The 12821-nt window shown below is 35.7% G+C and overlaps 6 protein-coding genes across 6 annotated transcripts; 1 reads left to right on the forward strand and 5 right to left on the reverse strand.

The window, feature by feature from the left end:
• Positions 1–426: 426 nt before the first annotated feature.
• RO3G_08411 (uncharacterized protein) lies at positions 427–1830 on the reverse strand (the record flags this gene model as incomplete). The annotated part of the gene is made up of 4 exons (XM_067663001.1): positions 427–1007; positions 1058–1215; positions 1268–1363; positions 1418–1830. 4 exons carry the CDS (start codon positions 1828–1830, stop codon positions 427–429), a joined length of 1248 nt encoding a protein of 415 aa, XP_067519102.1.
• Positions 1831–2387: 557 nt separating this feature from the next.
• On the reverse strand, positions 2388–3661 carry RO3G_08412 (uncharacterized protein; the record flags this gene model as incomplete). The annotated part of the gene is made up of 4 exons (XM_067663002.1): positions 2388–2606; positions 2662–2805; positions 2877–3514; positions 3562–3661. The coding sequence occupies 4 exons, from the start codon at positions 3659–3661 to the stop codon at positions 2388–2390; spliced, it is 1101 nt and encodes a 366-aa protein (XP_067519103.1).
• A 1436-nt stretch (positions 3662–5097) lies between these two features.
• Positions 5098–6037, reverse strand: RO3G_08413 (uncharacterized protein; the record flags this gene model as incomplete). Its single annotated transcript, XM_067663003.1, has 3 exons — positions 5098–5651; positions 5709–5731; positions 5814–6037. The coding sequence occupies 3 exons, from the start codon at positions 6035–6037 to the stop codon at positions 5098–5100; spliced, it is 801 nt and encodes a 266-aa protein (XP_067519104.1).
• Positions 6038–8845: 2808 nt separating this feature from the next.
• On the forward strand, positions 8846–10088 carry RO3G_08414 (uncharacterized protein; the record flags this gene model as incomplete). Its single annotated transcript, XM_067663004.1, has 6 exons — positions 8846–8862; positions 8929–9148; positions 9202–9311; positions 9433–9569; positions 9623–9861; positions 9909–10088. The coding sequence occupies 6 exons, from the start codon at positions 8846–8848 to the stop codon at positions 10086–10088; spliced, it is 903 nt and encodes a 300-aa protein (XP_067519105.1).
• Positions 10089–10374: 286 nt separating this feature from the next.
• On the reverse strand, positions 10375–11627 carry RO3G_08415 (uncharacterized protein; the record flags this gene model as incomplete). The annotated part of the gene is made up of 7 exons (XM_067663005.1): positions 10375–10387; positions 10441–10781; positions 10837–10950; positions 11004–11187; positions 11239–11399; positions 11456–11491; positions 11559–11627. 7 exons carry the CDS (start codon positions 11625–11627, stop codon positions 10375–10377), a joined length of 918 nt encoding a protein of 305 aa, XP_067519106.1.
• A 300-nt stretch (positions 11628–11927) lies between these two features.
• RO3G_08416 (uncharacterized protein) lies at positions 11928–12663 on the reverse strand (the record flags this gene model as incomplete). The annotated part of the gene is made up of 3 exons (XM_067663006.1): positions 11928–11960; positions 12141–12428; positions 12487–12663. 3 exons carry the CDS (start codon positions 12661–12663, stop codon positions 11928–11930), a joined length of 498 nt encoding a protein of 165 aa, XP_067519107.1.
• Between the last annotated feature and the right edge of the window lie 158 nt (positions 12664–12821).

Consider the following 12821-nt stretch of genomic DNA (forward strand, 5'->3'; position numbering starts at 1 on the left):
AATATTGACTCGAGTACTTACTTTATATATCAATAAAGAAAGAAAGAGGATGAATGATCTTCATCTTTTTGCTTAATACACAATATTCCTCTCTCTCTCATACACAACTCAATGCATAGCAAAGGGTTGTTTACAAAAAAGGAAAAAGGAACATGTGCGGTCCGAAATGAAATGGATGACAGTAATTCCGGATGAGCATGGCGTCCAATAAGAAAGTTTATTTCAATTTGTGTGGGTACTTGAATTAAAAAAGCGGATGATCCACAGACTGATACAAAGGGAAATGGGTATAACATGTGCTTTATTGAAAATCCAATAGTTTCAGATTAAAACAATAGCTAGTTTCTTTTTTTTAAAGAGGGAAGATGATGAGCCTATGCTTTTATTTTTTATTTAAAAAAGAGATGTGGATCATGATTGTTATTATTATTCAGAATGCTCAACTGGTTTCTGTCGAGCACGATATCGATTCCATCTGTGTGCGGCATAAATCACTAGCGACCGTACGAGTTCAAAACAGACGAGAAACAAGAGGACCCAAAAGATGAACCAGCCGATCACAGCACTCTGAGGGCTGAGATGTTCTGGATGACAAAAGGTGCCTTGGAAGCTATACATTCCCTTCATGTCTGTGTAAAACATACCAAAGTAATCACCCAGGGCCAAGAGGGGCGTGAGTAGTTTATAGCGATAAGGCGCATCCACATAGACACGGGGACGCGTACCGGCCGGATCAAACAAAAAGGACGTACGACGGTTACGGATCTCGTTCATGATCGAAGCGCGTGTCATGTCTGTCGCGTTCACCGTCAGCCAGGTTTGAGCGCCCACCGAGGGATGATGAAGATCCATGCCGACCATTTGAATGAGGTTGTTTTGAACAGCAGCCTGATAACTCGTCAAGTCAAAAACGTCTTGATTGATCACCTCGAATCCGTCGACACCCCAACGGATGAGTTGCTCGATGCTGGGATGGTTAGGTAATCGAGGAAGTTGATAGCCATCCTCTATGGAAAATAGGGTTGAGGTTGGTTATTGAACGAATCAAGGTTCATACCTGTCGTGTTACTCCAAGGGATATGGTTCACGATGACTAAACCACCCAAGGCATGCACTTTATTGATCGCATCTTGTAATTCTTGGTCTGTAGGTTTTGGTCCTGTGATGGGTATGGTCTCATTGATATCAATAAAGTTCATGTGTATACGACAAGAGCTTGAAGGAGAGTTAGACAAAAGAAAGAGAGAGAGAAAAAGGATGGATTTACCTGTATTCCATCCCGGGAATCACAACGATCGATTGATTATATTCAGCCAATGCTACCTTTTCTGCTTCCAACCCACCTTCTACTGTATTATGATCACTATTTGAATCATTCAATGTTATATCACAATCCATTTGATTTCTTTTTTTTTACGTGACAATGATTGCATTATAACCATTGGCCAGATGCCAATCCAACAACTGTCGCACGTTCATCTTTCCATCACTATAAACAGTATGTGTATGACCATCGAGTAAGACATTGTATTGAAATGAGGTATTGAAAGGATGGAGATCATCTCCTGGATTGATCTTCCAGTCAAACTGAAGGTTGGAGAAATCTTCAGACCGAGGCAAGCCGTCGGTATATCTAAGCCCGAGACCAAGTGCGATTAAAACAGCCAGGATGATGATGAGTGTGATGATACGAAAGGAGAGTCCGATTAGATATTCACGATATAAAGATAAACGAGACATCGGTCGTCCATCTTCTTGAAGTGGGGTATAGTGTTGATTCATGTCTTTGGCAATCGTCTTTAAAGAATCGTCTGTTTTATGTACTTCCATTAATTTTTTTGTTTTGAAAGAAAAAAAAAAAAAAAAAAAAGAAAACTAAATAAAATCAGCCCAATTTTTTTTTTTCTACAGTTTCTTTTTTTTTTTTTGCTGAGAGAAAAGAGTGTTTCAAAAGAAAAGTGCTTAAAAGAAATGGAGAGACAAACGAGAGAAAAAGAGGCTATAATTTAAATTTATATGCTTGCATCTGATTGGCTTAGTTAAAAGTCAGATTTATTTCTTACAAAATAGACAATAGTGGATGTATGCTACGTCACTGTTTAGATTGCTTTGAGTCGTGTCATGAGAGATAGGATTGACAAGCAAAAAGAAAGTAATTTTATTTTATTGCAAAGACTTTTTTTAGGAGCAGCCTATTTCGGATGGTGGCAGATCTGATAAGCTAATTGAATTCAATATTTTATTGGTTCAATCCATCTCTGTGTTTGGTACACGAACGGAAAGACAATAAAACCGAGTTTGCCTATTTTTCCCTATCTGAGAATAACTTTATCCTTTTCTTTCCGCTTTTTGGGTGATATTTTGTGAAACAAAAGAGGAATAGTTTATTAATTATGTGGTTTCTTATTTGGATTGTGATCATCTAATTCAGCTGCCAAAGCATTTCGTTTCTTTTGAGTGGGTATAATATCATCTTCTTGCATGATATCTGGTATCAAAAGAGATCCATCGCTTGGGTATTTATATAAAGAGAATTGTAGTTGAGGGACATCTTGAGGAGATGGAATAGTTGGACTGGTGATTGTGTTTGTTGTTGTTGTATCACACTTATAAAAGAGAGATGAGTCAAAAATGAATAAAAAACCGGTTTCAATTCATTACCTTGTCTAATGCAGGAATATCCATATTATCCAATAACATCTGAATAAAGTCACACATATTCCTTTCAAACGGAACAAGTGGGTAAAGTTTTTCCAGTGCCATCAAATGATTCTCTAATGTGTCACCCTCTTTGACTTCAATAAACTAAAAATGGATGAGTTGTCTTTGCGCAGTGAATAGATGTCTTTTGTTACCTGTTTTTCACGTTGTCTTACTTGTAATTTAAAGAGATACATTGTTCTTGTCTTTGGAAATAATAAGTGATGATCGGATGCCCTCACTGTCCAAATATCATCCTCTTCTTCTTCTTCTTCTTCTTCCTCTTCTTCTTCCTCCTCCTCTTCTTCTTCTTCCTCTTCTTCATCCTCAACATAACCATAAGAGAATATTTCATAAATAGTTTCTAATCCTACATGTCCATCACACATATAACTCTGTAACGCAGCCTGAGTTAATAAATCCAAAAAGAGATCATACCATCGAGGTGGCATACCACCACCCATGACGGATTGACCAGCAACCTTCAAGGGTTTCGCATCATTGTTATGTTCCAACACAGATCGTAACATGTTTGCACTCGTCTTGAGAAATGCGGGTATGGCCTCTGCTAATCCAGGACCAGTCGGGGTCGAACAGCAATTGGGTTGTCTGTGTCGACGACAGAAGAGGGGATGAAATGGCTTTGAAAAGTGAATGTTGTCACGCAGCTGTTTACGTCTGATTCGGTGATGATGAACGGGTGCAGAAAATGTCACGTGGAATGGACGACCGACGGTAAGATTCGTAAGCTGACAAAGGTTAAGTCTTTGTTCAACCTTTGGATCTTTGGATTGTTTATGTTTTGAAAGGATATCTACAGACTGTCAATCGATGTCTACCTCCTCTCTTTCTCTTTCTCACCTTCAATCACTTTCTCAATCACATTTTTATCTTTTGTACTTGATTCTTTCTCAATTAATCTCGATTGTATTGATTGATAGAAAAGGTAATCAACAATCATATTATTCGTTGTCGTTATTTCTGTAGTGTTCATGAAAAATAAAATAATTTTTAAAAAAAAAAAAAAATGAAAAATAAAAATATTAAAAACTTATTTAAAGTAGGGGGGTAGATAGACTTTCCGATAATCCCTATTTGGCTTCCGTATTACGAGTCACTTACTGATAAACATCAGCCAATCAAAACGCTTTATTCTTACCAGCTATCTCTTGTCTATCCACTGCAAGTTGTAGCGAGGGATGATCCCTTTCTAAAGGGGAGAGGAGCATAGAGATGAAAGGGTTGGATACAATGAAATTGGATTTGATTTGAATTCTATTTCTTTTTTTTAAAAGAGAGTATTCATTCAAAAAGAGAAAAAAAAAAGGACATGTTGATTGTGAACAAGAAATCATGATCAATACACTGACAGTCTCTTGCAAGTTATAAAACGCTCTTGTTTTCTTCATTTGGATGGTTCATGTGAACCATCGGAAATCCTCGGACGACAAATAAAGTGGTTATTAAAAAAGACTGTTGTCGATTGTTTCCCCTTCAAAGCTTTTTTATTCAAGAAATCGATCGTGAAGTCGAATGGACCATAGCAAGCTTTAGAAAAGGACATGTTTGAACGATTCAGTTGACGACTCTCTCGAATGCATGACATTTTATTGAAACGATCCTTTCCTTTCCTTTAGAGCTCATCCGAGTGCTTTTGACATTGAAAGCCTTGAGGACACATCCAAAGGATCTTTTTTTTGGGAGACATTGTTTCTCTTTTATTTCACAACAAAAATAAACCCCCTCTCGAATACTATCCAATCCATCCTCTCACCACTTTAGCTGGCGTCTCCCTCCTTTTTTTTTTTTATTGATCAAGATGACATCTTCTTTAAGCCCAAAATAATATTTAAAAAAAAAAAAGTCATCTTTTTCCTTATCCTTTTCTTTCAAAGCTCTAAAAGAAGCTTAAAGGCAGACAGGATAATCATGTCCCACTGAATATCAAAGACGAGATGCTCAACAAGCAAAAAAAAAAAAAAAAAAAAAAAAAAAAGGTGATGATGGAAACAATCTTTACTAATTCAATAGGAACCCCCTTTCTCTCTTTTTCTAAAGGGATAGGGCAAAAGAAGATGAAAGAAGGTACAGTTTGAAGGTGAATAGGAAGAGATCATTTTATTACATCAGTTCAAGCGTTTGCTTTATCGAGTGAGATCAATAAGGGATGACAACAAATGAAATGGACTGGTTGCAGAAATCCCTTTAAGCCCAATCCTGAATTAGACTCTATCAAGAAATAAGGTTGAATGAAGCAGAGGATAGGATGAACTGAGTTGTGCTTGTCTTTAATGATTATTATGATTTATGAGGTGATGAAAACAAATGTGTTTCAAGAGTGGGAATAGTTACACGGAGAGAAAGGGGGGGAAGGGGGAGGAGAGAGGAATTTGCTATTTACAAGAATTTCTTTTGCTTTTTCATGGCCCATAATCGAGATAAGCGTTGATATAGCAACCAGGTGGTAGTGATGGAAACAAATGATTTAAGTAGTAAAATAAACAAATTGATCGTTGAATGATTTCGTTGAACATAAATCAGTAAAGATGACCAGAGTTCATCCTCTTGTTCTTCTTCTATGAAAGGAAATAATGTTGGCGTGATAGACACTGGGTATTCTGGTTGATATTCAATCTCGATTATCTCTGGATTAAAATAGACCATCTTGTGTGTGGTTGCTGTGGTTGCGTTGGTACTGATGCTACTGAAACTGTTATTTCTGGATGATACAAGGGATGTGTTGTGACTAGAGGTTGTTGATGATGAATAATGATAGTAATAATCATAATCTATCATTAACATATCGTCGGAACAAGTCGGTAACGGTGAATGTTGTTGTACAGGAATATGTTTTTTCAAAACAGGCTTGATGCCTTGAATACAAGAACGGGTGGAGGTAGCATGTGTCTGTGTTTCATGATTCGTTATTGTATAAATAGGTCCATAAAGCCCTATTGAATTCATTCAGTTTTGCTTACATTCCAATTCATTTTATATGTTTATATTACATGTGATATCAGATTCTTTCTGCCTAACAGGAAAATTTATTAAAATCATTAAACCAAAAATAGTAAAATAAGAATCATAAAGCTTTTTTTTTTTTATTTACTTACCAACTCACAGAGGATGGATCGATCAATCCATTTGATTGACTCAGATTCGATGTACAATTCCTTGCCATCTCTCTCCAAAGAGCATTCTGTAGTCTTTTCAGCTTGTATTCTTCATGTCTATCTTTATTGACAACTAAATGTTTACGAGTTTCTCGATAGGTTTGTATTAAATCATCTGTCTTCCACTTGTATGACAAATAATCTACACAATATTCTGCTTTCATTTTTATAAAAGAGAGAGAGAGAAAGAGAGAGGGAAAAAGAAAAGAAAAAAATAAGTTGAGGGAGAAAAAGGGAAATAAATGGACGATTATTTATACACAACATTTTAAATGTGTAAGCAAATTTTATTTAGCTGAAAACAGAAACTCCAGACTCACATTGTTTATATTGAACACGATCCGATATTTCCCACTGAAGGGCGGAGAAGCACAGACCGCGTTACACTTGCATAGAGAAAGAGATTGAAGCTATAAATTAGGTGGCGTGGTTTTTATTAGGTTATTGAATGAAGTAATCCTTATACAAGAATGAATGCAAAGAAGGGAAAGAAAGAAAATTAAGGTTTTGTGTATAGCTTGTTTCAATTAAAGAGTGTGAGAAATGCATTACTTGTTTTGACATTTAAACAATACGGTGTTTTTGAACTTTTGATGAGACATCCAATTATTTTCTAGATGACAATCACTTGTAAAGAAACAATATGAGTCTGTTGAAGATCAATATAAACAGACTATAGTTACCTCTTTTATTTCGCTTTTATAAACAATGTCAATAAGCATCAACAACCTTTGGATAATATCGATTGATGCATATAGAAAAGAGTTAAAGTAGGATTCATGTGTTCAAAGTACAGCAAACAACAACGATGATTCTCCCTTTTTAATTGTTTATAAAACATGGATGAATCCTTTCATAAAAGTACAAGTTGCAAAACAATCTCTTTTAAACTTTCTCTGTTTCTATGACAATTGTTGATTATTATTCTTCTTCTTTTTTAAATCACATGGTTGTCATGTCAGCTTTTTTTTTTTTTTTTTTTTTTTTTTTTTTTTTTTGTTTGTTAGCTGGGAACATCGTTTAAAAAAATTTGTCTCTTTAGTGCAAACACTTGATCCTGATGTCTTTAGGACCAGATTATTATAATCATCAATGGAGAAAGGGGGAGATTTGAATACCATTAGTCATTTTATAAGTTGATTTCAATGTAGTACATATCAAGCCTTGGCAAACAAATCAAATTGTTTTTCTCCCTTCGAAAGTAGGAAATCGATTGTTTCCTGATGAGAAAAGGAGGTCAGCTTGAATCTTTTATGAAACTAGAAGAGGATGAATGAAATCATAGTCAAGCAGTTGACATATCTTTCAACGTTTTCTTCTCATCCCTGCAGTCAAGTACTCCCCTCCACACGATATTTCTATTTTAGAACGTGTGTCACTATCCGATAACAAAGTATATTTATTTATCTGCAGTTTATTTTGATGTTTGAAAAAAGGCATTTGCATATATCATTCACCTATCGTGATTTTCGAATAATGCTAATGAACCTAATGTTACTATTTATGGTTATTGAAACAGATTGTTGTTGGTATTCTTTGGCTTTGTTTGTATCAGGAAAATAACCAGTTGTTTCATATTTTCATTTGACGGGATTCTTATTCATTCTGCACTCATATCGTGTTGCATGCGTTTCTTTGCACTTTCTTTTAAAGAGCAAAGAAAAAGTGGTTTGATATCAAGCCTATCCTTGATTGATTGACACTGTTCATCGTATTCTTTTCAAAGCTATAGCACGTTTCATCAACTACCCAACTCTCTTATTTTTGAATGCATCCAATACTTTGTGTCATTTCTTATGAAAAAAAAAAAAAAAAAGAAACAAAAAAAAAGCCAACGTTGTTTTATAATGTCCTGTTGATAATAGTGACATTATCTTTGTGCAAGCATACAGCCATTGGCTTTTTTTTTAAAAAAAAGAAAAAATATGCATAGATAGCGCCAGCGTGCATTTAGTTTATAAAAGATGCCATTGCTTATCCCTTTTTCTTGATTCAAAAAAAAAAAAAAGGATTGTCTTGGACGCGTCTCACAGAATACATCATTCTGAGTCTCAGATATGTTTTAATGTAGTGTAACAAGTCAAATCGTAAAGCCCACTCTCTTTTACTTGCATGTGATAGAGAATAAACAAATGGATATGTTTATTAAGCAAAAAACTCCTGATTTCTTTTTTATAAAAAAAAGCACATCATATTTTTTTTAATTCAGAGCATGATAATTTATAAGTGAAAACTCACTACATTTTTAGTACAATTTGATTCATCCTTTCTATCATTCGGTAATAATGCTGTTTTTAATATTGGGCATTGCATCAGCACTTTTTATTTCTTGATACGAAAATCCCAGTTACGAAAAGATCCGAATCAATTATTAAAAGTAGAAAAGGGCTCAGTTGAGAATTACATTTTTTGTAATCCATAAAAAAACTCGTTTTGATCGATAATATCCATATTCTTATTAAAAATGTCACATACCAGTGACATCTCATTCCGCTTCTCTTCTTGAAAGACTTGGTTAAACGAGAACATGACAGTCGTAACCAAACCTTGAGCTACATTTACACTCAAAAATATAAATGAATTTGAAATGTATTTTGATACACTCGTAGTTGATCTCTTTGAGAGTTGGCTAAAACTATCATCTTGTTGTCAATAATTCATCTTTGTCTTTAAAAACGTGAGCTTGAATAATAAGCCTATCATAATATCTTTTTATTATCAAACCTCAATTAAAACTTCAAAGTAGGTTTCATTATCTATTCATCCTATCTTAGTTTGATCATCGCTCAGACTAGTTAATTCTGTATGCATCTAAATGATATCTTGCTCCTCATAACCCAAAACAGTTTCCCGCGCTGAAATTTAAGGAGAAGGGAGAAATAGGGTGCAAAACGGGGTACGTTTAGTTAAAAGCTGTAAAACCAAATCTCAGGGACATTACAACTCATTTTTAAAACAAGTAAATCTGTACAATGTCAACAAACGTCATGTAAACGAATTGAAAAAAGCATAGAGAAGAAGTATATTATAGGAAACTCTAAAACATACCGTATAGGCAATTCAATTCTATCCAAGAAGAATTAGACTATTGGAGAAGTCATGCTGAGAATCTAGAAGGCACTTTACAAGAAACAAGAGCCGCTTTAGATGAATTCCAAGTTTCCTCTCGTGAACTCGAAGAGGAACTCGAAAAGGAACTTCAGACAACCGAAAAAGCCTATAACGATCTAAAATCTCGTTGTGAGCATTTCAAAAGAGATGCCGAAGATTGGAAGGTAAGATTAGAATGCCCATTTTTGATTCTCTCTTAAACACCATCTACACCCAGAGCAAATATACCGAATCGAAGCATGAACAAAACCTAACCATGGTACAAATGCAAAGAGAAATCGATATTTTAAGAGCAACAGAGGAATCCTTTAGAAAAAAGGTACTTGAGTTAGAATTGGATAATGATGATCTTGAAAGAACAGAAAGGCAAGTATTTGTGCTATTCACTCCCTTTTTTTTTACATGTACGCATGAATTGATTTCTTTCTCTAACAGTTTTTCGCATTAGAGCTGCGACTTCTTCCTTGACAGATCTTGAGATGAAGTTGAACAAAGCAATCGAAAGAAACGCGATACTTGAACACGAAATAGCAGCCAAAGACAATTTGACAGAGCAAACACAAAGACTGAAGGATGAGTTGAACGGTAATCTATTTATACCTTGGATGAAATCCATACTGATCTATATACATCAACAGAGGTCAATCAGGAATTATCCGTCTCTCGCGCACAGGAAACAAAACAAAGAGAATTTATCAGCGAATTGGAAAACAAGCTGGAGGAATTGGAAAAGAAGAATAGACATCAACTGGCTATGAACAACCGATCTTCCACTCCTGATTTTGATCCTTATAACGCTCGTCAAAGTCGTGTTCCACGCAATTCATCTGCCTCAAATCCAGTCAAGATGGTGCAGGACATGGTGGGCCGTGTTAGAGTAAGTCACTGCTATGTTTAAAGATATATTCTAACATGTATCTATAGAGTTTAGAAGCACGTTTACAGTCTTGTCGTTCCTTGGTCACCCCTCTATTGAATCCACCCCCTTCCTATAGTTCTTCTAATTACATCTCTCGGTCTTCTTCTCCCAGTCTATCCAATAGTCCAATGAACTTTTCAAACATAAAAGCCAGACGACCTTCAGAATATATGGATAATCCATAATGAATAAACCACAACTGTCTTTTTTCTACAAAAGTTCATCACACTAAAGAAAAAAAAAATCACAAACCTCGATCAGTTTTATAATCATCTTCAATTTTGTCAACATAGACAAAGCTTTTTTTATATATATATGCTCAATACAAGACAAATGTTTCCATTTTTGAAGCATAATTCTTACTCAATCAGAAAAGATACTTCCCCAACTAGCATAATATCATAAAGTCGCAATTTTTTAAAAGACATATAAGGTACTAATGTATAAGTGTTTTATTTTATGAATTTGCTCTTATTTGGGAGGGCTATAGAAAATCATGAGCATTGTCATTTAAAGTACATGTCCCATTCTACTTACTTGTAAACAATCTTTCTAGACTTAATAGGGGCCCACTTGAAACGCTTCAACCAGATGGACAAAGCAGTCAAGCCGGTCAAGATAATGACAGCCTTCATACCCATCTTCTTACGATCATCGTGTTCTGGTTCAGCAGCCCAGGCAAGGAAAGTAGAGACATCCTTGGCCATTTGAGATGTGGTAGCAGGGGTACCGTCTTCATATTCAACAACACCGTCGAAAAGAACACGGGCCATAGCAATAGCACCACCAGGGAAGTAAGGATTGTAGTTCAAACCTTCACGAACTTCAATACCTCCGGGAGCATCAACATAACCAGTAAGAAGAGAGAAGACATAGTCCTGTGTACAATCTTGTTATTCTCCTCTCCCTTTCTACGCTTATCTCAATCCTTACCTCACCACCGTGACGAGCCTTGGTGATCAAAGAAAGATCTGGGGGCAAAGCACCAGCATTAGCAGCACGAGCGGCTTCTTCGTTGGCATAAGGTTGAGGCATGTAATCAGAAAGCTACAAACGATCAGTAGTGCTCTCATTGTATCACTTTCATTTTTTTATTTTACCTTGCCTGGTCTAGCAAACATTTCACCCTTATCATCAGGTCCGTCTTGATATTCAAACTCTTCAGCCATTGCCTTGGCTTCAGCTTCTGTGTGGGAAACACCGACCAAGTTTCTCCAGGCGATACGGTCAAGAGAGTGACAAGCTGAACAGACTTCTCTGTAAACTTGGTAACCACGACGAATACTATCAAATGAGTGTCAGCAGCTATATCAAATGTAAGTCTCAGTAATTTACGCAGCATGATCAAAAGTAGAGAGAGGACCACTGTGGGGCCAAGGATAGTGAGGAGCATGAAGACCTTCATCAGCCATGTTGGCAGAAGCGTCGGCATACATGTAAGCAGTAGCTGTGGTACCAACAATAGCAGCGGTCACAAGTCCAAATTGCATAGGGTTCTATAGAGATGTTCAATTCTACAGTGTACATGATTTTTTTTTTCTTGGGCACTTACGGAGCTGATGGCAGGTTTTGTAGAAGCAAATCGAGCCTATTTGAATGAATAAATAATAAAATTCAAAAAAATAAATTGTAAATTGTGTTGAAGAGGTGTGTACCTGAATGGTAGGCTTAACAAATGAACGCACAGAGTGCTTTGCTGACTGTGTTGCGAGCCGAGAAAACATTTTTTTTATTTAGAGTAGGGGGGTTTTGTGATCAAGAAAAAAAAATTGCTTGCTTTTTTCTTTCTTTCTAAAGGCCTAAAACAACAAGAAAAAAAAAGTTTGACCATGTCTTGACAGCCCCCCGCCTACAACCACGCAAAAACAAAGAAACGGAGAATAAAAATATATAAGTGACGTCGATTTTATTTTTCATATTTCCTTTTTTAGCTGTCCAAGCGTCGACCACTTCCCCAAGCATGTCTTCCAAACATGTTTGTTTGACTATTTCTTGGTCGATTTGAAAAAAATTGTTTTAAAAATTCAGGTGTTTGCAAATAACGTCTTCCTCCTTGACTAGGGTAAATAGTTGTCAAATAATAATAAATGTGTGCTGATAGTAAACCAGCAATAGAAGCCTTTGGTATTTCGCCTCCAGACATGACAAATTTTTGTGCAATAATTGCCCAAGGAAGATAAAGTGCCTGGACACTATTTTAGGAAAGCTTTTTTTTATGCAGTCATTTTTCTCTTTACCTTTAAACGAATACCAAACATGAACCAAACAGGCGAGTCACGGAAGTGTTGAGATAAAAGGTAGATTGTAGACAACAAAATACCATCACTCAACACATAAAGGTTTAAAAAGCCTGCTGCCATCACTTGTAAACTGCCAGTGAACAAGTGGAAAAAGACGTAATCTGCAGGCTGGCTTTGAAACACTTGAGTCTCTAGTTGTAAAGAATTACTATAAAAAAAGTATGCATTGAATGCAAAATCTAAACTGAGTCTATTCACAAAGAAACAACTAGCAAGTCGCCAAATCTATTTTTATATAGTATGTGTTAATGTAGGCTTATCAAGGTATATCTTCGGCATTTACTTGTAGGCGGTATTTCACATCTGGCCAGTAAAGAATTAAAGATGAAGGACTAACAAAACCAAGCGATGAAGCTGTTGTAGTGATGACCATAGTCGAAAGTAAAAATCGGGTAGTTGAGGGAATTGATTTGTACCAATCGATTATTTCATTACGTTGAGATGGTGTAGTCGGTGGCATCTTTTTTAATTCTAGAAAAAAAAAAAATAGAAAAAAATAGAAAGCAGTGATACTTTTATAATTACCGTTTTTCCCGTGAAAAAGTTTCCTTATAAAAGTGCATTATCATATCATTATCACTCATTATACATGTTTGGAAGCCAATAAAATTAATGATC

Source organism: Rhizopus delemar, genomic scaffold (assembly GCF_000149305.1).
Source record: "Rhizopus delemar RA 99-880 supercont3.6 genomic scaffold, whole genome shotgun sequence".
NCBI lineage: Eukaryota > Fungi > Mucoromycota > Mucoromycetes > Mucorales > Rhizopodaceae > Rhizopus > Rhizopus delemar.